This window comes from Calonectris borealis, chromosome 19, assembly GCF_964195595.1.
Source record: "Calonectris borealis chromosome 19, bCalBor7.hap1.2, whole genome shotgun sequence".
Classification (NCBI taxonomy): Eukaryota; Metazoa; Chordata; class Aves; order Procellariiformes; family Procellariidae; genus Calonectris; species Calonectris borealis.
This window is the reverse complement of record NC_134330.1, coordinates 11,186,903-11,199,130: the sequence shown is the minus strand read 5'-3', so window position 1 is coordinate 11,199,130 and position 12,228 is coordinate 11,186,903. Positions and strand designations below refer to the sequence as shown.

Below are 12,228 nucleotides of genomic sequence, written 5' to 3'. Positions count from 1 at the left end.
TAGAGACCTAATTAGAGAGTCTCTTTAATCAACGGCAGTTCTGATCACCCCAGTTAGGTATGAGTTAGGTTGAATCACTTGATGGAGATTCCCAACCCTCTCCATTGACTTCATAGCAAAGGTGGGTCGTCAAAGCAGGCAGTATGAATGCCCTCCCCAGAGCATGTGAATTTTTCCTTCACCTACTGCTTTTCAAGGACTAACATAGAGGCAACAAGAACATAAGAATCCAGTCTCCAACTCTGCCATTCAGAAATTTACCTAGTTATAGCATAAAACTAGGTAAGATTTCAGCCTTTACCACTACTACTGGAAGTGCGTAATGAATTACTAGGATGGAACGATCATAGAGATATTAGAAAAATGATTTTGTATTACTAGGAAGTGTCAGGTTTATAAACGTTTCCGTAAACACTGTGACCTCAGGAGGCTCTCTATAAATAAGAGGATCCAAAAGTAATTTTTGCTTTGCTGTAGCATGCACAGCATCCACAAACATTGCAGACACATGACCCTCCACCCATCAAACTCGAATGTGTGGCATAAGCATGGTTGTTAAAGGAGATTCCAAGTCTGACAAGTATTATCTCCATTATGTACATGCTAGGTAACATGGCCTAAACACACAAAGATTCCATTAATACTTGGATTTAAACAGCAAAGATAAGCTACTTAATCCATACCTCAGTGTTCATTCATTGCTGAATAAAACCTGCTTCCATCTGTGTTTCTGCTTTCGGTAGTAGATGTGCTTGGACAGTGAATCTACCATTAGTCCATTTTAACTTACCTGGTTGCCTATGTTTCCTTTGGTGCACTACAGTATGTGATATTTTGTAGTCCAAACCACAACATACGTTGATCAATAATTCCCACAGGCAAAACCTTTATCATTAGCTATTAAACTAAAAATTATTGTTGTTTTATTTGAGACCAATGACCCTTGTTTTGATGTTCTGGGTTAACACTAAACACAAAAACTAACAGTCTTTTCTAGTTAAAAGCTTTGGAAAAAAGAAGTCAATTCAAGTGCATATTCTTCTGCATTTTGATAATACAATAATTACATTTATCAGAAACACATGCTAATTGGATCATTCTGGAGCATTTTTCTCATTGTTTGGTACCGCAAAACACATCTGGGTTTTATTTGCCCCATGTAAGTTAATAAGGGTACGGACTTTTTTAAAACAATAAGCAAGATAATCCTAAAAACAATTTTCCAACCTGAAAAGGAAGGAAAAAAACCCTCCACGTTTCACCCAAGACTGCATAAGTGTAAAAACGACTTTAAGATCAAAACTGAAGGACGTTTTCTATCTACTCAGCTATTAGTGAAGAGAAAAAAGGAAAGTTAAAGAAATCTTATTACTATGACTATACATAAGAAACAGTGCAGTTAAAGATATCATATTAATGGAACCTAATAAGGGATGTCTCCTCCACCTACACAGATCCAAATTAGTATGATTTAAAGTGCCAATACATTGGCACTAGAAGATGTCAAGCTGCTTCTTGTTACTAAATCCCTAACTTGGGAGAACTGGAAACTTTCAAGCTTTTTGCTGGAGCATAGAGGATGTTGACACCTTCCAGATTTCACTTTGCTGGACCAACCCACAGACAGTATGGTGCAAAGGAACAGCAGATGGCTTTTCTTCTGTTACCTCTACTTCCTAAAGATGAAGCTGAACATTGTTCTTAAACCATGCATATTCAGCTCCCGCTATAAGGAGAACAAGGCTTATTTATATATGTTAAAGCTTTCCATCCCATATTATATTTGTCCCATTCCAGAGCATGTCTGTACATGTTCATATGATTTGAATTTTAAGTGCCCAGACAAAGAAAAGCAATTCGCTCTGAACTATGGAAAGACATTCAGGTGTTAGTCTTAATGCAAAATAAATGTTGAGCCATTTGAGATTATTTTTCCCTTCGTCCCCTCCCTCTTAAAAATACATATGACACAAAACAGGGGAAGTGCTGAAAAAAGGTAACCAGTTTTTTCCTGTTTCACAACTTACCTTACACTGCTTTGGGCTTTGGTATACTTAGAAAACCTACCACAAAACCTTTTTCAATTGATAATGCTCTTTTCAGACCTTATCACTGGCAGAAGTACGAACATTCAGTTTGTGCAGAAGTCCAATGTAAATCCAGCAGGACACAGCATTTCTCCAGGTGTTAAGCAATTTTTGTGCTTGCATTTTACAGTTTACATGTGAGGTCACATGTACACAGTTTAATCCCATAACTTTCTTAGAGGATCACAGACCTCTATGAAAAAAAACTAAATTTCACCATGTACCAATGAACGAAAATTACTCTCTGGGAATCTGACAAGAGAGCAACAAAGTTTTTCCATCATGTAATTGAATACTATATAGTTTTCCTTTCCCCAGAGTTTGATGAAAAGATAGAAGCAGGCTTTGATTACACTATTAACTATATAGAGCAATGCTACAGAAGTCGTCTCACTGCATTTTACCCACCTGTTTTTGGACATACGTAATGTTCTATTTCTCCTACAGATATTATAAAGGCAGAAAAGACATGCTTGGAGAATATAGCATAAATTACAAGTGAAACAGGGTGGTATGAGCAATTTAAATACAAATTTTGGAGGAAAATAAACAGTGCATTGGCTTGTCTGGAAAACATTTTTTACTCCCAAACTTATCTGTGCAAGTAAAAGATATATTGATGAATGTGGGAATAAACAGATAGAAAGGTATGAAGATAGGCTGTTAAATCAATAAAGAGGCATGCAAATAAATAACAAAAAAAGACTGATCAATTATCAAACCAGCTGGGGCCTGATCCTCTTCTCATGACGTAAAATGTAAATCTAGCATAAATACAATTACAGCTGCATTTTCCAAGATGATCTGTGAGACATGGGGCTGGTAACCAACAGGTAGAAATCACTGTGTCATGTTCTCTGGACTGTGGTACACAGGAGATGAGATAAGACTGCCGTAATGGGCTCTTTAAAGTCTATGAATCAATGAGAATTGGTACAAGGGGAAATCAAGATCCTACCATCTCAGATTAGAGAGCTGGTAAGACCATGGTTCATTTTATTTGCTATAATTGTGTAAATTAAATACTGTTGGAATTTATGTAGTAATTAACATGACACCTGATTAGTTCAGGAAAACATTGACCACCATGTCTGAAATATTATTTACAACGCATTTGTGGAGGAAGAAATAGAAAAAGATAAATTAACCTATTGGGCAAACTGAGATTGGTTCTTTATGCTTGTTTCCATATAATAAGGCACTTTCGTTTCAGGAGCAATGCTATGCTGTTCAGAGGCACATGTGTTAAAGTTGAGATACACTTACAAAGTAGCCTGTTCCCAAGCTGGAAGGAGCTGAGCTCTGCAATAAAACACAAAGACAAAGTGGAAAGTCAGCGATGGTTTTTAACACGTTCCAATCCACATAGCTCATTACCAGCCCTTTCCAAGCTTTTCATCACTACATCACAGCACCAATGTGCTGCCCCTTGTCATCTGCTACTGAAACAAACACGGTGTTGCTTAATTTTTCCCTTTACATCTCTCAATGACTCCGAGATGGTAACGTGCTATTTACCGAATTCCAAGCTTCTGCGGTGGACGTAATTGCCAATTTATTTGACAGGCAGCTGGGTAATGAATTAATGATGGCATTTCGCCCTGCACTGAGACTAAACAGACACTCATCAACCAGCCTCCCTGACATGCTGACATTCAATGCCCTGGACTCCAGCTACTCAGCTTTGTGGCCACAAAGGGGCAGGCGGGAGGGGGAAAAGAAAAAAATGTAGACTGACTTCAAAACAAAAAGCCCGGTGGGTTTGGATGACTTTTTCACTGTATGACCTGTTTGCCAATTTATTCCCGAAAGGCTCTGGTTAGTACACACATAGTGCTTTTCTAAAATGAGACATTTTGTAAACATAATTAGTAGTCTGAAATGTAAAGAATGCGTGGGCACAGAGAAGCCGCTTCAGTCAATGTACCATTTCCTGGAGAACGCACTCACTACAATTTCCCATTTGGATGTCCACACTGTTTGACAAACCAAGGATTTAAAAAGAAAAGAAAAATCAAACAACAAATATCTACAGTGTGAAATAGATTTCAAAACTCAAACCCATAAAAACAATTAAAACTAATATTACTACCATGGAAAATAATCAAAAGGTTTAAATGCTTAAAAAAAATGCATCAAGAAATTCAGTTTAAGTGGGACACAATCACAACCTCTACATTCACAGGAATTAAGGAGATAAAGGGTTTTGTTTCATTAGTTTTTCATCTAAGCAATGGGGATTACACAGCAGGTTCTCTTTGAGACATGGTAAGAGACCTAAACATCTCAGTCCTAATCCAGGTCACTGGCTGTTACATTCAAGGGTGAACAGTTCCCAACGCTACAGCCCTATCACCTGAAATACTTCAAGCCAGGCTAGTCCCCGGACAAACAAGCAAAACACAGAGGATAATTCTCTAGTGAGCAGTGGGTAGTCCAGATGACCAGTCTTTAACTCCTGTAGCTCAATTCCTGTTTCTATTCCTTAGCACAACCTCACTTTCAGTAATGACACAGCTCAGCGATTACGAGGAACTGCACAGAGGCCCCATCCAGCCTTGGCAAACCATTGGCAAGACGCAGAATTTGCGTCACTGTCATCCCTGTTGTGAGACACGACTGCAGGGAACCCTAACAGCAAATTCTCTCGATTTCTGATCGTGGAGTGCAGCACTGACATAAAAGAAAATAAAGCCCCACAAGGGGCTTACAGTATCTTTTTACTGGACTCGGCACGGCAGGAATAGATTGTGCCAAGAAATTTAGAAGTAACAACAAAATTAATCGCAAATAATCAGAATATTACTGTGTGTTCACCAAAGCACTACTAAAAAGAGAGGTTTAGAGAGGTTACGTACATATAGGGGAAGGCCTTCCCGTTTAAAGACATCAGAAGTTAAAGAAGTTAAAGGAAATCTCCTTGGTAGTTGTAAGGGTTACCTTACATATATCATAAAATCAACAAACTCTGTTGGGACATCTTATATGATAACAAACAAAACTGCTATGGAAATTTGGAAGGTATGTTGTTCCTGCCCCTTAATACTCTCTGTCTTATATGTTGCAGCTACTGAAGGACTCAAGATCTGCAGTCTACAGATTTGGTTATCAGCATGCAAGGGGAGCTCCACAGAAATAAATAAATTCCTAAGTCCTTCTGGCCCCACTCTTGCTGCTCTGGGGCCTCAAGCTCCCTCTGCCACCATCATCCACAGAAAAACCCACCTGCTCCCAGTGACGATGTCCCTGAAAGCGCCTCTGCAGCAGCATCACACTGTGGTGCAGGGGAACGGGCAGTGCAGATTTGGGAACACATGGCCACGAGGCCCCTGGGCTCAGCCCGACTGCTCTGCTTTCCTCTACCTCCCGTGACCATGCAGCTGGGAATAACCTGGTAACCGCCACAGCCCCAGTCATCACACAGCCCAGCTACTGTTTCCAGCTAGAAAGTCCCTTTCATGGGCCACATAACGGTTTTGTGAGCCACTGCGGCCCATAGACTGCAGCTCTGCAACACCTGGTAGAGAGCGCATTTCAGCACACTCCGGTTTAGTATCGAATGCATTTACTTTCCTGGTAAAGCACACCATATATACTGCCTTTCACTTTACTCATTCTGCTTTCTGCTTCATGCCATTTAAATTCGTTTAATTTAAGCTAGAGATCTACCCACAAAGTACAACACGTGCAATCATTATAACCGCTTTTGTTTAAGCTATGTAAAACGCCAATCGAGTCCCACTCTTTCACTCACAATTTTCAAAACTTACTTTACAGGCTGAAAGCTCCAAAGCTTGAATTCTGCATCTGTGTGTAATTTTTGTCTGCTTTTTATTCCAAGTTTTGGAAGGATCAAGTATCAAAACAAAACAATAAAAAGGAAGAAAAAAGAATAAGCAAACAAGTATTTCCCAGTGAGTATTTCCATTCCTTCAAAAGCAATGCTGCAATGGCTATGGGAGGACAGTCGAAACATAGCAGTCAAATGACTTTCACTGAAAAGAAACAACTGTGCATTTTCAGGGAATTTGAGTTTGCTGGATGGAAATAGAGCCCTTCACACATTGCATGCTGCATATGGATAGTACAGTTTGCAAACTTTTTAATTGAAGTAAGAAAGACTGTATTGCACATGCATGAATGACTAAGTCAGCTGTGTTGTGAACTGTGTGTTGACAGAGCATATAGGCTGAAGCAAGGGCTATGCAAGAAGACAGCTTCTCACCTTTTTTTGATAACTCCCAATAGCGAAAGGATCCTACTACCCCGTGCCCAGCCTTGGTACCAACTGATGAATGTGATACAGTGTATGCAGCATCTTTACAAGCCCATGCTGAGTCGTGATCCTGCACTGGATGGTTCTACATCTCTTATATAAAGTGTGCCTATAATAGAGGTAATGGTTTCACTTTCCGAAACCCTTTGCAAAATTCGACATTAGATATACTATTTGATATTCACACAACCACCAGCAGAAGCCTGCATCAGGTGCCCATCAGCAAAACACAAGTCACTTGCTTAAAATTAACAGGGTTTTGGTTTTGTTATTTTCCTTCTGCTTCTTTTTTTTTCTTTTCTTTTTTTTTTTTTTCCTTCCTTTCTTAAACAGAAGAACTTTTGGCCGAGGAGCAAAAATGTAGTAACCCTCGTGTAAGCATTAGTTTATTGTGTACCAAAGAAAATTACATCCTTGAGGTCTTGGAAGGCACAGTTATACCCATTTTGCATATATATTGTGCATTACTTGGGGAGCTGGGTGGGGAGAAAGACTGTGTTGTACATATTTGTTCTGGCTATTGTTTATGCAGGTCTGACTGAATGAAGGAACAGTGGGTATCATTTCAATTTCTGATGTCAACATCAAATTACTTATTTAATTTCATGCCTGGTGAAGCATTGTATAGCTACACGCAGAATCATTTCACTTCATTTGTTATGCTGTGTTTTCTTGGCGATTGGCTTGCCTTCCAACTGACAGCTTTAATTACGACATGAATTTGATTGCACTGCCGAGGAATTAACATAATGCAACAAAGCATTTAAGCACCCAACCTTAGACACACAAACACACGCATAGACACCCTCGCGTACACACACACACACACAAAGAAGCAGCCACTGCAGCTGATCAACTTCTGGCACAGACATGCACACACGGAGCTTTGCTGGTGTTATTCCACTTTAGATACAGCCAAGATTACCAGGGATATTCTGGAGAAGGAAAAGTACTAAGGATTTCAGAGCACATAACCCAAAGACTGTTCTTTAGGCTCAGTACATGGGTGGGAGGAATGGGAGACAGAGAATTGAAAATATCCCATATTTGAGGCTGAAACCGTGAGCTGTGCACAGGATTACACTGCTGGGGTGTAAACACCTTTCTTCCCAAAGCAGAGAGCAACAGACCTAGCGGGCAGCACACTCCAGGACTTACTCCTCATTTGATACCTCACTGTAACCTATTCTCAAGCACAAGGTACACAACGCAGTAGGAGCACACAGCTACAAAGCTGGGGAAAGGGAGGCACTCGTGAAAAAGTGTGACAGCTTTGCTGAGAGCCCAAGACAAGACCTTTTATGTAGGGGAACAAATGGAAAGATTCCTGTCCCACTCCCTATTCAAGAATTGGAACAATATTGCAGACAGAAAGATGCCAGCGATACTTCTCCTGGCTTGTGACTCCCTGTTGAGCAAAAGCAAACAGAGACCAGGCAGTCCACGCTTTTGCTGTGCGGCAAGAGTGGGAGACCTGTGCTGTCTCTCAGCCGATGACCACACGTGAGAGGCTTTCACTATTCATCCCCTCACTGAAAGTCTGCAACCAACACCAGAAGGAGCAGGAAGGGCTGAGGGTGCCCAAAGCAGTTGTCAGCCCTCTCCTGTCAGGGCAGGCTTGCGCTGCCACTGCGTCGCCATTACCGAAACGATGAGCAAGGCTTGTTTCACCGACATCAGATTTTTAACAAGACTAGCAATGACTTTACAGCTGAGCGTGAGCTTCTGTGGTAGATCAGGAATTTAGGAATGTGCACCAAAGAAATCAGTTTTTTTGGCTTGTTTTTGATTAGCAAAGAGGTGGCTAAACCCCTGAATACTCTGTGTGTTTACCATCCAGGTGAGCTGTAATTCTTACACCTTCCTCAAGTAATCTCCTCGCTGTTTGTAAAGGTGGGAAGACTCAATTAAAAATAAATACATACAGAAAGGTAAGGAAAACAAGTTGACTGAGCTCCAAGCTGAGGAAAAGAGAAAGCGCTGCCATCTTGTCTCCAAGCAAAATCTCAACAAAATGAATTCTACTACCGGCAAGATTTTGATGAGATTAAATTGACTACAGCACCCTACATATAAAGGAGGAGCAGCTCTCCAATTTCTTTTTTAGGCCCCTGGAGCTACCTCTGCCCATAAAGGAAAAAACAAGTTGTCATTCCAAAAAATACTATATAGGGGAGAAACGCAGAGAGGAATGGGTTTATGAAATTCAGTCCAGGAGATATATTAGGGCACTGTCAAATGCAATGGAGCATTCGAGCAATCATTATCCCTAATCTAGCAGAGGTCAAGTTCTCTGCTAATTATGTTCTCTCACAGAGGGGTGTGTGCGTGTGTGTACACGTGTGCGAGATGAGGACAAAGAAAGGAGTTGATGGAAATCAGTCTCACTGCATTGCATCTGACAAGAACATGGGATATTCCTCTTCCTACTGTCTGAGGCTATTTCAAGCCTCATTATGAGAAAAGTCTCCTGTTTAACATGGTCTTTTCATTGAATTATCATCTTTTCATTTTTGACCACCTCTCTTGCAAATGCTGCAAATTACCTGCTTGGATCTCATTAGCCTGGAAAGAAGTCATCCCTTGTAAACACACTTTGCATCAATCTGCGTTATCCAAGAACTGTAGGTACATTTACAATATGCAGAGTTGAAAGATATCTGACAGGAGAGGGAATGAAGCCACTGACATGTCAGTTTGCAACTGGATATTCATTATACTGTCTCCCTCATTCCGCATCTGTCACTAAGCTATCACTTAGGCTCCGCATTAGAGCTCATGAAGCTAACATTTCGGTTTCAACAGCTTACTTACAACTAGAGATTTGAAAATTGATCATTCACCTAGAGTATATGCACTTCATTCATTACACATATTTCCATGCAGTAGCCATGCTTAATCCTACAATGCTGTCGGGCTACATCAGTGGAGATTCCTTATATTTCATGTCCAAAATTTGCTTTCTGACCACAGGGTTAATCTGCCTGCAATATTTTATATTTTTGTTCTATCTTCTGTTGAGTACGCAACTTTTTGTATATTTCTTCTGATAAAATAGTGTTAAAATCAGAAAAGGATCTTCAGAAAAAAACTTACTCTTTTGTCTGTAGTTTCTTCTGGACAGTAATTGGTAGATATGATTAGACAACTCACTCCTTCAAAAGATATTGTTTAAAATAACCTTATTAAGCTCTTGATGCATCTTTGTGTATAAGAGGACAGTTCAAGGCAGGCTCACCCATAACTGGAAGTAACGCTACCACTTTGTAAGGCCCTGTCATTTAAAAACACGGGGTGTTTGGGAGAGACAGAAATGCAGAACGGTATTTACTTTTTTTGACTGAAAGAGTCTGGGAAAGGCCATCATACACTCGGGCAAGATAAGAGTTATCTCATGTATGTTTTTCAAATCTCAGCTGAACTGGCAACACCAGACCACAGACAGACATGCTTGTATTGCAATGAATTATCAAAGCATAAAGGAACATACTTATTATGTATAATGATTTTAAAATATGTATTTTCACATATATTTACATAATGTTCCTTTTGAGCAACCTGTGAATCCTATGTCCTCTCTTGGGTGCACTAGGGAAGTTACATTTGCTCTCCACTTCCTTTTAATTTCCATAGTGCCAAGACAAAGGGAAAGTGTTGTAAAAACATCAGAGAAAAACTGTATTTGATTGGTGGAAGGGGAACTGGACTCTGCTCTCGCTGCCAGGTCTGGCACTGCAATGCTGTGAGCTGCTGGGAAGCTCAAATAAGCCTCAGAGTTCTCCACTAAATACATTGCAAAGGAGTGACAAGGCTAAATTAAAACCATGTTTGTAAGGAGCTGTGAAATTTATTGCTGGAAGGTGCTGTGTAATTGTGAAGTTCATTGCAGTGACTTCTCAGCTGCCATAGGGCTCAGAGCAAGCTAGGATGACAACAGCGACAGGCTGATGGTCAGCTGCCATCCATTGCTACCTGTACTGAGCATCTCCTTATTATCTCCTCTGGTTTCACTCTCCTCTTCCAAAGATATCTTACAGCATTGCACTGAGATTGACCTCACCTCATGGCTATGAAGGGCAGGCTCTGAACCGTCTAACTGAACATACCCATAAAGGTTGGCTCTAGGGGAGGAATGGACCTCTAAAATAATGTGACGAAGGGATGAAGAAAGAGAGTGCTACAGATTTCACACCTTCACACACACAAAAAAAAAACAGGCGGCTGTTCCAATGATAGGCACAATTCAGCAAAAATTGCTAGCTGTGTGCCTTCAGGCTTAAATTCGCACAACGAAATGTATCCTTTACAAAGGTATTTCTTTTAATGTCTGCTCAGTTCAGTTTTATCGGATTGGCCTATAGAGGACACCATCTGGTATCTGTCATCCAAATCTAAATGGATATGCTATCGATAAAATCCCTATTTCCAAAATGTGCGTTAGTTAAAAGTAGGGCCAGATTGCTGGCTGATATAAATTGGTCTGACTGATGTAGCTATCCATGCTTTTACCAGCAAAGGATCTGACCTACAAAATCCCCAATTTAGATACTCTTTTGGGACAGGGCTGTCTTTATATTCTGTGTTGTAAAGCATGTAGCACAGAGGACCCAGAGCCATGAATAAAACACTCAAGGATTGTGATGGTACACATAATAAATAATAATCTAATTGCAGCAACAGAAAGATTTCTGTAGTCATTCCTATGTCGGAATAACTCATGCATGTCATTCACTGAATGGCCAGCATTCTTCAATGGAGAAAAACATCCTCCGCAGAGCTGCCATCTTAGGACCTTCCACAGCAGTTTAGGTAGAGCAATAAAGGCAGAGCTTATGCTATTGTTGGCCATGTCATATCAATTCATTATACATAAATTATCTGAGTCTCTCTGGACACTCTAATACTCTTCATAAAGACAGTATTTAGCCCAAAGAAATGCATTCTTTTCCCTCCCCACTTGGGGTAAAAAGAGGCCATCTCACTTCTCAACTATGCAGGGCTTTTTAACTTCATTAAATGGCCTTCAACTATTTCAAAATGAATGAGTGTTTTCACACAGACAGGCATTGTACCAAACTTCAAGAAGTTTACTGAACTGGGGCAGGAGACCTAAGTTACCTCTTCGTCTCCTAACCCCCCAAAGGGAAGGGGATTTTAGCAACAAACCATCCCAGAGACTGAATCCTGTTATGACTTACACCCCTCAGAAAACTACACCAGGGGTTAATCAGAGCAGTATTTGGCTGCAGGAGTTTTACTTACGTCACTGAGTCTTTCCCGAGAGCTACTTCGATGGAAACCTTTCGATTCCCCACTGGCGCTTTCACTGTCACTGTCTCGGCAACTGTTTTGACCTGGCTTGAGCTGCAGGAAAGAGAAAAAACAAAGAGAGCAAGAGTTTAGCCTGGTTCAGATAAGCCCCCTTGTCCGCTGCTGCCCTTCAACCCATCCCCACATCTACACAAAGTAGCGTTTACGTGGTGCTTGCAGCACTGCCACCGGCACGGTACAGCCTTGGTGCCAAGGCAGCGTCTCGGCGAGACCGTGATGCAGAGAGCAAAGCAAGCTCACGTGCACGACAGCTCGTGTGCGGGCCAAGATCCTGCAGGTAGAGGGAGGCAACATTCACATACCAAGGAAATCACAGCTTAAGACCTTCATTTTGGGAACTTTTAGACTTCTCAAGTTATTTATGCCATAGATGCAGTGTTTAAAGTTACCATCACGTTGAAGTACACGCAGAATCAATCCCTCCCTCATTACAGCATAAGAGTATTGAGCACCTAAGATCAATGGAAATCTCCCCAGGGGAAGGAGCAGCCATCATCCCGGGGAGGCCTTTTGCTGGACTAGCCCCTAACAACA

At 40.9% G+C, this 12,228-nt stretch overlaps 1 protein-coding gene across 1 annotated transcript in view; it reads right to left on the bottom strand.

Annotated features, from left to right (window-relative positions):
- AUTS2 (activator of transcription and developmental regulator AUTS2) overlaps nucleotides 1-12,228 on the bottom strand; it is a 794,656-nt gene that overhangs the window by 422,610 nt on the left and 359,818 nt on the right. Inside the window, exons 3-4 of the mRNA XM_075169017.1 lie at nucleotides 11,626-11,727; nucleotides 3,354-3,389 (exon numbers count right to left, since the gene is read on the bottom strand). Coding sequence (XP_075025118.1) covers nucleotides 3,354-3,389; nucleotides 11,626-11,727 — 138 coding nt within the window. The remainder of the gene's footprint in view (nucleotides 1-3,353; nucleotides 3,390-11,625; nucleotides 11,728-12,228) is intronic.